Raw genomic sequence first — 16,155 nt, 5'->3', positions numbered from 1 at the left:
TGTCATTTTTGCACCATTCTTATGTTTGGGGAAATGGGAACAGAAAGCGTATCAGATATTTAGATGTCTGCAAACAGGCACATAGATATCTTGATCAGTCTGGTCTCTGTGACAGTTCAGTTTATCTAGAAAGACTAGCTCCTGTCACTGCTTCTGCCGCTTGGGACTGCATACTGAGATGATCTAACTGCTCAGTATAGCAAAAAAAAGCCTCATAGAAAATAATAGGTAGGAATAGAGAAGTAAGTGTCAAGGGAGCTGAACTGGCTTACCGTACAGTCAGGCAAGTACTGAACTAGTGCAAAGGAGGAAGAGAGTGGGACACTTTGATCATTTGGCCCTTTGATCACCTCCATCATGTGGCTGAGGTATAGCTTATGTGGCTGTACTCTTCTGTTGAGAACCATTTTGTTTTCTTGACTCCTTCCTTCACCCAGGACAGATCTTTTCTTCCCACTTCTGGCAAGTGTTTCAACTATCTGCTGTGTTCTCATGTCTGGCTGTACAAGAGGGGGTTACTGAATGTAGAACACTCACAGTAAGACCAGGACTGGTGGTGGTGCTGGGAGAAAGTGCTACGATATGACTGATCTTTAGATAACTGCATGCAAAGCAGATAACATCTGAAAAAGATTTATTCTTCCATGTTTATTTTAAATCTCAGAAAAGGCAAATGCATGTCTCTCTTCTCTCTTGACAGAACCAGCTCCTTGCGAAAGGTTTGCTGTTTATAGAGGAGAAGGTTAAGCTGTGTGAAGGCAAGTATTATAAGAAACCTGTTTTGGAAGGGAGTTGTGCTTTGATGTTTGGTCAAACAAGATGATCCCCACGTCTGCAAAGCATACAGTCCTTTCTGTTGTTGTCTTAGGGTATCATATAAGCTCTCAGGAGCCAGGATGCACTGCAGCCTTTCTAAGGCTTAAGAGCTGGTGGGCTGTTTGTATAGCCATGTAGCTGCAACACTCCCACTAGTCACGTTTTCATCGCAAAAGCAGTTGCAAAACTGCTAAGATTGCCTTCTGCCTTTTATTTCTCAATGTGATTTGCAGCTCAATGTAATCACGATTTTGGTTACTGTGTCATGCTTTTGAGAGCTGAACTAATAGGCTTTGTGTAAATTTAGAGAAAAAAACAGTCACTTGGGTGGGAATTAAATCCTTCAAGAAAGAAGCTGATCACACATGAAGTTCTGTTCAAACCACTGGGGTACAGATGCTTGCCCCCACAGAGCCTGTGGACAAAGACCAGTGTGGCGCAGCCACTCTGTGTTGGATGTGTGGGGAGTTAGTCACGTATATTAACAGTTGCTCAAGCAGAGCAAGCTCTCTAGAGTGCATGTCTTTATTCAAAGCTAGGCTGCTGTTTGATTTGACCCAGTTTTGTAGCCTGTTAGGGAAGATCCCTTGCTAATCACCAGCGTGCTGTATCTGGGTCATTAAATGCCAATAGACACTTACAGTCTTGCATCATTGTTGGTGCTGGGTTCCTCTGCACCATTTTCACCAAGTGGCTTCTCCATCCCGCCAGCAGGCTGCAGGACGCAGACCCTGAAGGAGCTGTGCAGTTGCCAGCCTCCTGCTTGGTGCGTGCTTCTTCAGCACTGGCCCTGTGAGGAAGGGAAAGAAGGCAGATTCATGCGTTTTCCCGAATGTGGGTACCTGCCCTGCCACTGCCAGCTTTTCAGAATGAGTGCTGTGCAGCTTGTTGTAGGTTTTATTTTCTGTGTCCATCAAAAACTATTCCAATATCTGTTTTATCATTATGAAAGTTGAGTTCCAGTCTGTAGTAAGCTGAGAGCTGCCAGGGAGCAGTTTGTAGCTGCTCAAGTAGTTTGGGTAAGGTGAAGTTTCCCAAGCAGACAGCAAACCCCCTCTTCCTATGCCTTATTTTTTTATCTGTAAAGTGACACTGGAGCCACTTTGCCCATGCAGGCTGGCATCTCTGCAGGAGATGACTCATGGGCACCTTTCTTTCATAATGTGTGAGCTTATTGCAGATCTTGTGGTCACAGCAGGAACGTCTTGTACACACTCCTCAGTTAGCTCCATCTTCCTGGAAAATTTCTGCTGTCCTAGTACTCAGAGATGGAATAATGTTCTTGCTGCATTGCATGACAATGTTTTATTCTGTCTGTTTTTCAGATTACAGCCTTTTATTTTCACATGATTTTCCTTTATACAGTCTGTCAGAATCTCTTTCAATGCCTGTTCAAACCATTCCTCCTTTCCATTCAGAAGGAGTTCTCCATGACATTTCATTCTGACTCTGCACACCAAAGCATTGCAGTCCTGGGGAGGAGGCAGAGGAGGGAAAAATTTAAACATTCAATTAGTCTGGTTCCTGTTGCCTTTTTCACTTGCATTTGGTAGTTTCTGATAATGGGTAGCTGTGATAGGGGTGTTGGGTTGGTGCTTCTCTGCTTGCAGTTCCAGTTTTGAAGCCGGTGTCATACCTGACACAGTGACCTCTCTGAACCTTCTTGCAGTCATCGGTGGGCTCTGCCTGAAAGGAGATGTCTGCAGGACCTGGTCCTGCTAGCTCTCTGCTCTCTGGCTGTGTCCTAAGCAGCATAACCAATGGGCAAGCCCAGTGAAAACCTGTGTGGAAGTCTCCAGAGGGGAAAAGTACTTCAGAAGACAGTGATAATGCTCCTTTGCATTGCAATTTTACCTGCATTCCAGTTCCTCATGTAGGGCTTTCAATCACCTTGAGGCTTAGCCTTCAAAGCTGTCTTGAGCTTCTTCTGGGGTATGTTATTAAAAACTTGAAAAAAACATTGCAAACCTTTGGCCTTTGGGATGGGAAAAATTTCCAAAAAAACCTTGAAGGCTTTGGGCCCCAATGCTGAGGAGCACGCAGCTCTAAGTCAAGCCTATGAGCATTATTTTAAATGTCTATTCAAATGACTATGTTCAGTAAAGCATTTTTTGGTAATAATAGGCTTTTGACCACAGTTGTATTTATGTTATGGGAATCATGAGTTGCACAACTTAGTCTGCCTTAATTTTAAATACCCACCTACATTTGAGGATGTTTGTTCAAGTTGGAGTCATATGAGGGGTAGCCACAAGTAGGTTTCATTCCAGAACCTTCCTAAGTGCCACGTTTTAGAGGAGCATGGTGGCTTTGTGGCTGGTCAGGACCCTGACTGCTGTGTCTGTTCTTGGGAATTAGGGGATGCTAGAGGGGTCTCAGCTCTTGTAAATGGTCTCCCTGACTCAGTTGCTGCAGAATGGTTGATGTTGGCTGTGACCTGCTGGTTTTCAGATTCAGCTGCTGATGTGCAACCATGCTCCCACACTAGTTGAGCACGCTAACTGTGAGCTGTGAGATTACACAATCCTTTGCTGTGGAGTTAAAGCCTCTGGCTGGAGAGGGGCTTCACTCTTCTGTTGGAATTGGTCTCATGTTTTGCACAATGCTGTCTTCTTTGCATTAAGCAACACAGCAGTTTATGGTCACAGCCTTGTGTCTCTATCAGACTGAAGCTTGGCTAAGCAATGCCCAGTTTTGGATGGAAACTGTAAATGTAAAGGGTGGGTTTGTATCTTACTTAGGGAATTACAGAGTAGTGGGAAAATTCAACTTGATTTTAGTGTCCCTGTTGCTAAAGCTCTTGCTCCTAATCTCTGTTTTCATAGGTGAGGATCGCATTGAAGTCCTGTCTGAAATCTGGGATCACTATTTTACAGAGACTCTTCCTACACTCCAGGCAATATTCTACCCAGTCCAGGTAATCTTAATTATGATTCAGTCTTCAATCAGGTGAGGCAATGTAACTGCAATGTCTGCCAATGGCACGTGGAAACTTCTCTTCTGTTCCAGCAGTACTGTTTGGGCAGCGGCCAAACAGGTCTCAAAACCTTTAAACTAAATCTGGGAGGAAGGAGAGCTTGCCCGAGTCAGCATTAACTGTGTAAGAAGGACTGCTAAAATCTACTGGGCAAGCACAGTATAATTTATTCCCATTTCTCTGCCCTCTGTGCTTAGCTAAGCTTGAACACTGAAACTATTGGACTGTACCTTGTCTAGACTGAAGCTTTGGGCCATTTGTATTTATAGTTCTTCCATTTTTAAGTACCTGGGGCTGTTGGTGCAGATGACAACGTTGGCAGCTTGTCTTCAGAGGGACAAATCTGAAGACCAGATCAGGAGCAAATGTGTTTAACTCACCCTAACTATGTTTGGAGGGCTTATGTCCCAGTTGTGCCTTTGGAAAATCCACTCTTGGGTTTTTTTATGCTTTAATAAGGGGACAAGAAAATCTATGAATAGAAGATGAATGAACAACTTTAAGGCCTGTTTACACAGGGGATTTTGAAAGCTGGGTATCCTATCAGAAGTGTTGAGCTGTATCATTTTTTAATGTAATTTTAGTTAGTTTCCATACAGTCTAATTACCTCCCCAGCCTATTTTGATCTTCTCTTCCATCAGAGAAAAATAAAAATGTACCTCATGAGGAGACTGACGTTCTTGGAAATGCTAGCCTCCTCCTCTTGACTTTTGCCTCTTCCACAAGACAGACTTTCCAGAGCCTTCTAAAATTATTTTTCCTTTGTATCGTGTGAAAGGCAGCAGGTAAAGCTTAAAGGTTGATGTGCTGCTTTTGACTGGGGTAGAATTAATTTTCTTTACAGTAGCTAGTATAGGGTTAAGTTTTTGATTTGTGCTGGAAACAGTGTTGATAATTCAGGGATGTTTTCGTTACCGCTGAGCAGGGCGTACACAGAGCCGAGGCCTTTTCTGCTCCCCACCCCACCGGCGAGCAGGCTGGGGGTGCACAAGGAGCTGGGAGGGGGCACAGCCGGGACAGCTGACCCTGACTGACCAAAGGGATATTCTACACTGTATGGTGTCATGCCCAGCATATAGAGCTGTGGGAAGAAGGAAGGGGGGGATGTTTGGAGTTATTGCATTTGCTTTCCCAGGGAGCGGTTAGATGTGATGGAACTCTGCTTTCCTAGAGGTGGCTGAACACCTGCCTGCCATGGGAAGTGGTGAATGAATTCCTTGTTTTTGCTTTGCTTGCATGCATGGCTTTTGCTTTACCTATTAGACTGTCTTTATCTCAACCCACAAGTTTTCTCACTTTTCTGATTCTCTCCCCCTATCCCTCTGTACGGGAGCGAGTGAGTGGCTGTGTGGTGCTTGGTTGCCAGCTGGGGTTAAGCCCTGGCAGTTGCTCTTTTCCTCTAATCCTATTAAAGTTAACATTTCCTAAGGGAGAAAGGACTTCTGCAAAGACAGACACTAACCTTTCTACTGTGTTTATCTTTATTCTTTCCTTGCTGCAGATGCTTAAAGGTAGGTGCTTGGCAGGTAAAACTTTGCAATTATAATATTGCCTTTTTCTCTCCTTCTGCAGCTAACGCTCAGAGTGACCTAATCTTTTTAAGCAGCAGTTTGTCTGTGCTGCAGCTACCTGTGCACCATTGAAACAGCTGAGCTGTGTGTCATACTGACCGATGCTAATAATTTTGCCACTTAGCAGAAAAATCTACTCCTCTGCTATTAAATGTTTCTGATGAGAAATTGAAAAGAAGTTACTGCAGCTTTTGAAAGTAACTTGGTGGTAGTGGTGAAAGCATGACTTTGTGATGTTGAGACTTTTTGAAAGCATAACTTTCTTACTGTATTTGTCTTGTCACAATCCCTGAGTCACTCAGCTCATCTAGCTTGTATAACAAATCTCTTTCACCAAGTCGCAGTTCTTCATATGCTACTCCAGTAGATGGGAAAGTCAGTTTGTTGTTGGTTCCCCATCCTTTGCTGCAAATGCTAGAGTGATTATTTAGTTGCGCTATTGTGTGATCCCAGCAACTGTCCATTCAGAATGAAAGTCAGCCAGCCAAATGTGTTAAGTGTATGTTACTGAAGGTAGTAACTAGAAGTAACTTCCTATCTCAGCTAAGTTTAAACCCAAGGCTCATAGCTGTTGCAAAACTATGACCTTTATGCAGCCAAGTTGGTTAAATTGCTGTGCAGAGGGAGACTATGTAAACAGGTCACTGGCTTTTGTATAGTTGCAGCTGTTGATGTAACTGATTGGTGTGGAAAAAGAACAGCAAATCTTGTTTTGTTTGGCACAGTAATATGTTTGCATTTTGAAATGGTGTATGAAGTTAACAGGACTAAAATGCATGATATAAATAAAAAGGGTGCGGCTGCTGAAATACAGTTCAGAGATATGTACTGGTCTTTACTACACCTCCATGTTTCTAAGCACACAGTGATGGTTTAAAACAGCAAAGTGCTTTTATTATGGCCAAGTTGCCCTCCAGACTATTTGCTTTAATTTGTATTTACATATTGATGATGCTGTTAATTATGGCATTAAGATGAATATGAATTAATGATTAACTGCTGTTAATTCCTTCCAGCTAAATATTTGCCATGTTGAGTGTGTTCCCAAACAGACTGTGGGGCAGAGATTAACATGCTGGGAAGAACAAGGAAAACTCTTTAGGCTGGAAAGTGCTGGGCAGGTCTGGGAGGAAAGTTTCTGCTGTTAAGCTGCAGTGGAGCAAGAGAAAGTCATGCAGATGTCAAGCACAGCAGAGGGAAAGGTGGTAACACCAGAATGCCAAATGGAGTCCAACTGTGTTTAAATATGATGAGAAATATTACAACATGCTTACTCATGGTGTTGCTGTAAAAGAAGTAACTGGGAGGACGCAGAGCACCTTGTGGTAGAAATCAGTGCTGTTGCTTTTTGTTAAGTGATGTTTGGTACAAGCAGCGTCACTAGCCTTGATCTAGCCTTATCATCTGTTATGAACTGAACTGTGGATTTCTGTTGTACCATCAAGGTCTAAAGCACAGATGCTGAGGAAAAAGAGGATCCAACACAGACAAGGCTTAGTTAAGGAATAATCTGTACCAGCCTCTTTCCCTACCAAATCTCTGGTTTTTCAGCTCTGAGTGGCAAAAGCACAAGCTGCACTCATCCTGAGTTTTGGCTGTTTGTGACCAAATTGGATGGCACTTGGGTTTCATGAATACATAGTCTTTTGGTGAAATACAGACCCGTTTTTGGCTTCACTCCAAACATAGTGGCACCTCAGATGAGGTTTTACTCATTTCAGAATTTCTGTGGGACAGAGACTGAGAGGGAAGCAACTAAAGCGTACCATAAATCCTAAGCCTGAGCAGCTGTGGGGTGCTTTGCCACAGCAGCAATGGGCAGGATAGACCCTTTCTGTCTGTATGCATACATGTATTCATGCAATGCTCACACATCCCTTTACCAACTAATGGATTTTGTCTTCTGTGTTTTTGTTTTAGGGTCAGGAATTGACTATCCGCCAGATTGCTCTTCTTGGCTTCAGAGACTTGGTCTTGCTAAAAGTAAAGTTGGAAGAAATTCTTCCTCTGGTCCAGACAAAGCTCCCAGCTTCCATTGTCCAGATGCTGTTAATTCTGCAGGTGGGAACCCTACAAAGGAGAGTGGGGAGGGTAGAGGGTACGATGAAGGGGAAGTGATGTGTGCTGATTTGGGAGCAGTAAATGGAGAAATGAGAGCTGAGTTTGAATGTCCTGAGCTTTCCTGGGAACAGGTAAGGATGCTGCCATGCAAGGGCCAGGTTCTGCTCTTTGGTTTGTATTTTTCTTGGTACCTCTCCTCTGCACTTAGGAACAGTCTGAGGATGCTTTTTTTTCACATAAATTTTCATATCCCAGCTTCTCTGAATGCTTCTTTGTGCTCTAGTTCTCCTGGTTTCTCAGCTTTGCAAATGACAGGGCAAGCCTCCATCAGAGCGGATTGTGGGATTTGAATGAGCTGTGACTGCTGGCTGTCCGATGCCAGCTCCTTGGCCAGCTGGGATGCTGAGCAGTGCCCATGAGAGAAGAAAAAACCTTTAGGCAGCAGGCAAAATGCTAGACTTCTTCCAAAGGCCTCTCTCAAGAGACCTAGATCTTATGTGAGGACTATCCTCTTTATTCAGAACTCAAGCGAATATTTTCCAAGCATGCCAAATGCAGCCAAATATACCAGCTGTTTTATCTTTTTATATTGCCCAGCACGACAGTCCTGCAAAATACCATATCACAGGTGGCTGTTTGGGTTCCTCTCACTTTTATTTCTCCTCTAATATACCTTACAATGAGCGGTGAGGAATGAAACTTTCTGAAACTGTGAAGTGGCTAAGCTGGTATTTCTGTATGAGTTCTCGCTGTTCTGATGTTCCTAGTGACCCAGACTGTAATAACAGGAGATAAAGTACTAGCTGAGTTTCCCTGCAATACTTTATTAAAAGAATCTCGAGGGCAAAGAGGGTCTCAGAGTGATGTATTTGAGAAAGAAGAGCTTATTGAGACTTTGCAGGAAGTTAAGTCTGTGAACGGTTTCTGAAATTACTGTTAAATTGGTTAGTGTTATCTACCATCTTCACAGCTGTAAGCTGAACTACAGAGGATGCTTTTCTTGCAGTCCTGCCTAGGAAAAGAGTAGTGCTTCGCCCAAGTTGTGTTAAGGGTTTTCTACAAAGAGACATTTCCTGGTAGAACTGCCTTGGTATAATTATATCACTGTAGTTACACTGTGCAAACCCTCCATGTGAGTGTACCCTGTATCTTCATATTGCTTGGTCAGGAAAAAGACAGCTTGCTGCTCAATGTCCATAGGGCAGGGTATGGTGTGAACAAGGAGGCTGACCTGAACAGCGCCTGAACCTCCATTTGGGCTTATCAGCTGTGCTTCTCCAAATGATCAACTGATGTGGTGGGGGTATTCCAGTGCAGACAACAGACTCCAAGCTTTACCCAAAAACCTTACTCAAAACTACATAAGGGTAATATTGACTTTTTATGTTTGAATTTCAGAGTGTCCATGAGCCTACCGGCCCCAGTGAGGGCTACCTACAGCTGGAAGAACTGGTCAAGCAGGTGGTATCACCATACTTGGGTTTGTGTGAGGATCACAGCTTCTCTGGTAGCACCTGCTTGCTTGGTAAGACATGCGCATCGTACAGAAGCTCTTGTTGGGGTACACAGCTTGGTTAATGTGAAGCAGTACATATCTGTGCTAGAAAAGGAGACAATGCATGACTCAAAGAAAACAAAGGCTAAAACACCCTCAAGAAGGTTCTGATTAATATGTTTCTGAATGTAGATTTTTTGTGGCAGGCTTTTTATTTTCCATGATGGAGTGAGCTATTACTGCCCCACTACTGCATGCATGGACAGGTGCAAAGTCTCCCCTCTCTTTGGAGGTGGGCTTTTAAAAAAGATTTTGGGACTCTCTGGTCCATGTCTGACATGCTGCTCTCACTCTGGTGAGACATTGCACCTAGTCCTTTGCTGCCTGCTCTCTGTCCCTGCTTGCTAGCCTGCTTTATGGCTGCCTGGGTTGCCATGCTTGCTGCTGCATCAGCCAGCCTTTGCAAACAGCAAAAACTGTTGGGTGCTCACTCTGAGGGATTACAGGGGTTTTTGCATGGAATCTTACTTCAGTCTGAGGACTCTGCTTTTGTTTTGGGTTATTTTTTTTTTTTTGTTTCTGTTTTTTTTGTTGGTTTTTTTGGGTTTTTTTTTTTTTTTAAATAAAATATCTGTGTTTTAACTGTGGATAAACGGGTGTAGGTGAGAGAACTGGCATTCACTTCAGGAAGGGGATGCTTATAGTGGAAAACTTCTCCACACATGATCCAGGAGCTCTGCTTACCACATGTGGTGGGCCAGAAGAGCTTCGCTAGCTAAGAAATAGCCGTAGTGATACTGATTTGATAGCCAAGAAGACTTAAACAGAGAGAGTGCGAAAAGCTCCAGCCTCCCTCTGGTTTTGTAACCTTTAGCCCTTGCTTTGATGCAAACTGTAGCAATCTGGAGACACACAACCTCTCTTGTATAACACTGTAGCAGCACAGGGGAAAAGATGGTCTTGCAGTAAAAGGACTTACCAAGGCTCAGACAACCCATGCCTGTAACAAACTTAGGGCATGGCTTTAGGCAAAGTATGGCTCGGGTTTTGTCTTTGTGGTTGTTGGGCAATTAAGTATCTTTTATGCAAGTGAACATGGTTATACAGCATTTGTTTGCAGACCTGATCCTGAGGCTGAATCTAGACTACATTCACCTGTAAAAGTTGAACTTTGACAAATCTGATTGTTTTGCTGTTTATGGACACCTGTATGCTGCTGGGATAGTTTCAAAGGTAGCTGCCTGACCTGTACTGAAGTTTCTAGCCATCCTGGATTTTTGGATTTCTGCCAGCTGAACAAGGCATTAGTGCCATTAAAAAAAGAAAGTTTCACAGAAATAGGCCTTGTAAAATTTATGTGCCTTAAAAGCATTGTATTTACTTTGATTTTAGCTGTCTTTTATTTGTGTGTATTTCCAAGGTGTCCTTTTGCCCTTACTCCACCCTGTGCTGAACAGGAGAAGAGAAAAAACTTGTGCTTGTATTACACAACATTAACAGCAGAGCAGCACTTTTCTGCAAATAGTCTTTCAAAGTGCTGCTGTGGTGGTGGTTTCTTTTCTTTAACTCCCACTTCTAATCACACTTCCTTCTCTTCATCTCTCCCTCTTTCTGTCACCTTTTTACTTTCTCAGAACCAGTTTCTTCTCTCAGTGGGCAACCTGTAATGGCGATGAAGGCCATAGGTTCCGTGTAGTAGCTTCTTGGAAGCTGGGCTTTGGCTTTGGGTACACATGCATTCTCAACAGATGCTATGGAGGCCAAACTGCCCTCTAGACTGGAGCCTTCAAGACAAATGAGTGTTGAGAAATGCAACTGAAGGTGTCTGATCACATCTGTGAATACACATAAGGCTTCAGTCTGCAAGACTGATGTATCTTAAACTTGATTTAAAGTGAGAGAGGAGTGCAGCAGGGATAGGTGTGAGAGGGGACAGAACAGCTTGTAGAGGGATTCATAGAGGACAGTGTCACCACCTGCTTTTCTGTTATCACTCTTCTTGCTTTGACCGTGTAAGTTAGCTGTAATCTGCATAAGGATGGAGTACTCTGAGGGGATCCAGCTGTCTAAGAAACAATGTTTAAATTGGAGATAGGGAAGAAGATAAAACATTTACCCATCCCCCCATGTGTTAAACCTAACATCACTGATGATTTGAGTTTGCTTGTGAAAAATCCCTTAAAAACTCCTCCCAGTTTATGTTCCTGGCCATAACACACCAAAACAGAAATAAAATTTCTGGTTGTACTATGCATGACAACTCCCTTAAGAGACTGTCTTTTGCGGCCAAGAAAGTAAAGGGGGAAAAGTAAAGCAATAAATGAATGTTTGGGGTTTAGCCTAACTTTAACTGATTCTCATGATAAAGAATTTTAATTCCGTTGCACAAAAATAATCTGCAGATATTTTTCCCTCAAAAGTCAGGTCCCAATGGCCTCCAACACTACAGATTGCTATGGCTTGAACTGCAGATGACACCTAAAGAATATATTCACTGTAACCAGCCTCAAAAATTATTTGCACATACTCTTCAGCACAGAATGAACCATTTTGAATGAATGTATTACTGGAAGCAGAGAGGTGAAGCGTTGTCATAGTTTGGCTGCTGCCAGTAGTGGAGTTTTGGCTGCTTACCCTTTCCTCCCTGCAACAATATAGAGTTTGTTTTCTGCTTTTCTTCCTGGTGAAAGCTTCCAAAACTCTTTTATAACCTTCACTGACAAGTGCTTTGCTTTGCATTTTGTTACTGTATCTCATATGCTCTGCAGTCTTGGTGGAAGTATTTTTAGATGGTTTAGAGGTCTCTGACTTTAGGAAATGACACCCTGCACTTCAAGGAAGTTGGTGAGAAACAGAAACACAGGGAATAGTTTTATCAGCTGCTTTGGGGGTAGACTGCATAGAGGTTTAACATCCCATGGTAATGCTGCACGGTGGTGGAAGACAGCAGGGTGAAAAGTAATACTATCTGATTCAGCCTGCTAGGGGAGTGAATTACAGTGAACCAAGGCACAAACTCAGAATCCTGCTTTTAAAGCTTAAAGCTTTCAGTGTCAGAATTGAAATGGTGATTCATGATATGGAGCTGGTGACTGTGCCTTGGGTTTGAGTTTCAAATCAGGCATTTTCCCCCCCTTTTTTTGCCAAGCAGGTTGTAGACCCTGCACTCACCAATTCTGTGTCACCACTTCCACCTGTGCTGTGCAAGCACTGCCTTTCTCTTCTGTGCCTTTCCCCCTGGGCTGTTGTGGGCTGTTGCTGTGCAGTTAGGAGTTTGCAGTGTCTAGCCCCCAAACCAGACATATTTTAAGTGGAGGAAATGTTCTTTTTATTGCATAATCTTTAAAAAAATACAGTGGGATAATGCTAGCAGAACTGCCTTTCTGTAGGCAGCTGGAGAAGCAGCACAATGTAAGCATCAGGAATTTTATGTTGACACCAGCTAATGGCATCTCCTGAGAGAAATTTTCCAGAGAAAGGGATGGCAACTCAGGTCCTCACTGAATGTTTCTTTGGGGACCTGTGCCACTTTAGTGTTACTGATTTTAGTGAACCTGCATGTGAGAGCTCCAGAGAGCAGACCATCAGAATGCTAAAGAAAGTCCCTTTGCTGCACTTGTAACTTTTGGGCTCATTTCTTTCAGGCAGCAACACCATTGCCTTACAGCAGGCTGGGAGGTGTCTCCTTCCCCAGGGAGAGGCAGACCTACTTTATAAACCCCTGTCAGTAGCAGCTAATGAGCACCTGACCGTTCCCTGGTGGTAATGTCGTGGGATACTGTGGCTGCATGCCGAGTCCTCTTGGTTCCCTGTGGCCAGCCTAGCAGCTTGGGAGATGCTTTGTGCCCTGTTGACCATTCCTGCTTCCTTTTTCTTTTCCAGAGAGACGGTACTCCAGAACCCATGCTAAGACTGGTGTACTCAATTATTCATCTCACATGGTGACGAACCGGCAACCCAGCGAGATGGCCCTGACCCCGCTGACGGAGCAGGAGGGTGAGGCTTACCTGGAGAAATGTGGTAGCATCCGTCGCCACACTGTTGCCAACGCTCATTCGGATATTCAGCTCCTGACAATGGCCTCCATGATGCACACGGGAATGGTGATTGAGGAGTCAGACAGTACTGACAAATGCCGCCTCCTGCAGCCTAGTTTTAGCCACAGGCAGTGCTCCAGTGAGCCCAGTATTGCCGATGGACCAGAGGAAGTCGTAGCAGCAGGTAGGCAAGACCCTGCAGAGCTGAACTGCACATCAGTCAGCTAGAAGAAGTCGTGCTGAGGAGAACTGTATGCACAAAACTGGACAAACTGTTCTGTCATCCCTGCTGGGAAAAAAGAAAAAAACCCTTGAGTTTTGCTCATGTCATTGAAATGGCCTTGAGGGATCTTACATCTCTTTGGAGATCTGTTTTTTGTCTCTCTAGATTTGTTTTTCTTGCCTGTCTGGGATCACTGTTGATGGAGGTACCAGGCTGCTCTTGAGTGAGCACCAAGGGCTGCAAAGGCTTTGCTGTCTACCTTCTGTAAGCTTTCTTTCTCTGCTAGTCCAAACCTTTTGGCCTCAGATTTCCTTCTATTTCTTTGGTATGATACAAATTAGCCTCTTTCTGCTTTTCTTCATTTTCCCCAGCTTTGTGCTGCTTGTTTGCTGTTTGTTCCTGTGGCGGAGCACCCTGTGCTAAGTGTTCCCTTTGCTTCTGGTGCTGATGGCTGCAGACTGTGTTTTTCTCTTTTAAAGTTGAACTCAGGGATGAAACCATTTGCATCCTGCAGAAAGATCTGCTCAGGTGGCTTGTGAGAGTAAGAGATCGTTCACTTTGCCTCCCATGGGCATGGATGAAAAGTTGAAATCCAAACAAATCAGACTTCTGCCCATGTCCAGACCTCAGGAGAACTGAGTGCATGTAGAGTCCCAGCTGAGTACTTCATAAGTACTGTATTTCGTTCCAGTCATATCTTTGCGGGTGGCAGTGTAAACTTGGGTACAAAGGAGGAGTAGGTGTGTAAACTGAGGGCAAAATATAGTCCTGAACATCCTGGCATTTGGTATCTATTTGGTCTCAAAATTTCAGTGGTGGTCAGGCTACAATGAAAGGAGAAATCCAAATGAATTCCTCTGGGAAGGAGATGCTGGGCAGAGTCTGCGCTTGTGCGGGAGACATAAAGGCCCTTCTCAGCACTGGGCCATCATGATTCTAGACCAGGAGGTGACAAACAGGATTTCATCCTTGGGCTGCTCTGATACTTCTTGCACTTGCAGATTTTGTGAGACCAAAGATAACCAGCCGGGTGTAGAAAGGAGTCGTGTCTTGGTAGTGTATTTGTGAAGTGCTCCTGACCTCCAGTGGTATCTGACTCACCACAGTGTTGCTTTTAAGATAAAGCGAGGCTCTCTGCAGTCTTTGTTTTTATTTTGAGGATTAGGAGTGAGTCCAGTTTGCAAGTGTCTGTGTCAGGCAGTACCATCCGCTGTGTCTGCTTTGTAGCATCATTCGGTACTCAAATGCTACTTCTACGAGAACAGAACCAATCTGTTCAAGCAGTCCCCTGGGATACTCTGCTGATGTCTTGCTAAGCGGATTTGAAAGTGTAATTACAGACTTAGAAGTGAACTGAAATGCTGCCTTAAATGTCAAATCTCATTAAAAATATGGATATAACACCACTGCCACTCAAATCTAGTCCCTGTGGTACTGACTGTAAATAAATCTGTCTTGACAAGGAAACAGAAGGTTAGGATGCGCCTTCAGGATGGTTGTTTTTTTTTGCATGGTATGACATTAACTGCAGAATTTGCCTGCTTCTGTTAGACAGTAAACATCTTCTGCTCCACTGGTTGCACCACAAGTACAGCTCTGACCTGTCAGGATTTGGCTGTAGTAGCATGGGCAGCAAAAATAAAGCAGATTATTATTTGGAAACAAAGCATCAGAAATACCAGTGATGGGCACAAGTCATACTGCCTTTGTAAACAAGGGTGTTGCTTTGTCTCCTGTGGCAAGTGTTGAAGAAGATACTTGAAAGGGTCTGCTCTTTCTTGCAGTCAGCTAAGGTACCCTAGCTATTGGCCTTTGTGGGAATGCCAAGCGTTTTGATCACCAGCTGTTCTTACATGTTGGAGAACAGAGATGTAGTTATGCTGGCTGCTTCCTTCTCAGAGCATGCACAGTCCAGCAGAGGCCAGGAAGATGTGTACTTCAAGCAGTCTTCCCTTCAGATGGATTCTAGGATAAATTGCCCTCCTTTCACAAACTGGACTGACCAAGCCAACTTACTTGTATCCATCTGCCCCAGGGTGGCCATGGATTGTGGCGGAGCCAAACCTAACAGACCATGCTGGTCTTACCTTGGCATGGTCCCTCCCATGTGGGACAGATGATGGCATCCTGCTCAAAAGGGAGGTTTTTGGCCCCTTGCTGTGTTTTAAGGCCTTCTCTTAGCCATAGTGGGGCATGTGGGGAAGTGATCACCCTGCAGCATTTCAGTTCACTGTTATGAATGTTTTTCTTCTTTCTGTTTCTTCTCTAACCCATTTGCCTTCTGTAAATACCCAAACCATTTGGATTAGTGAGCAGCACCCTCTTTTATGGAGGCTGGAATGATTTATTTATTTCTTGACATATTTTGGGGTCATCTCTAGAGCTAATAGGAATACAGTCCTGGTTTTAACTTGAATTTCTTGTTCTACATGTATGTATAATTTGAATTATTTTGATTTTGTGTCTGTTACTTTGCAAAAATTTGCACCGAGCCGCTCTGAATCATGCACTTCCCTAGTTGTTTTGGTTTATAGGGAGGATTAAAGCTGGTGGCTTTACTTTATAAACTGAAGTAAAAAAAAAACTTACACTGAGGGTCTGGTCATAAGCACCACTTGTACAGCCATGTGAAATGTACAAGCCTCTGCAAGCCCATACCTTTTACAGGCAGACTGGATGAACCTGGAAGTGTCAGAAATCTGTGCCCTGCGTCTGTCGTGACAGCAACACAAGGCTGGCACTGAAGGGCTGTGGGGGCAGAGCTGAGTGGCTGCTGTCTGCTGAGGATGCTTTCAGCCTGCTGAGGCTCAGTCCCCTGGAAATGAAGAGCCACATTGTCCCCAGGCAATGAGCCACAGCATGAGAAACACTTGCATTTTGGATACAGGGTTCTGGCCTGGGGTTACATTTCTTCACTGCTCACCATGTCACACAGCTGTGACAGGGGCACAGGGCAGGTTTTTTCTACCCTCAT

At 44.0% G+C, this 16,155-nt stretch overlaps 1 protein-coding gene across 2 annotated transcripts in view; it reads left to right on the top strand.

The window, feature by feature from the left end:
* PRR5L (proline rich 5 like) overlaps positions 1 to 15,597 on the top strand; it is a 44,474-nt gene extending 28,877 nt beyond the window's left edge. For both annotated transcript variants that reach the window (XM_040602141.1, XM_040602140.1), the window contains 5 exons: positions 701 to 758; positions 3,642 to 3,733; positions 7,286 to 7,426; positions 8,825 to 8,951; positions 12,804 to 15,597. In XM_040602141.1, the coding sequence (XP_040458075.1) occupies positions 701 to 758; positions 3,642 to 3,733; positions 7,286 to 7,426; positions 8,825 to 8,951; positions 12,804 to 13,186 (801 nt within the window). In that variant the 3' untranslated portion in view covers positions 13,187 to 15,597. The remainder of the gene's footprint in view (positions 1 to 700; positions 759 to 3,641; positions 3,734 to 7,285; positions 7,427 to 8,824; positions 8,952 to 12,803) is intronic.
* Positions 15,598 to 16,155: the final 558 nt, after the last annotated feature.

Source organism: Falco naumanni, chromosome 7 (assembly GCF_017639655.2).
Source record: "Falco naumanni isolate bFalNau1 chromosome 7, bFalNau1.pat, whole genome shotgun sequence".
Lineage (NCBI taxonomy): Eukaryota > Metazoa > Chordata > Aves > Falconiformes > Falconidae > Falco > Falco naumanni.
Note: the sequence above shows the minus strand (reverse complement) of the source record. Positions and strands in the feature narration are given on the sequence as shown.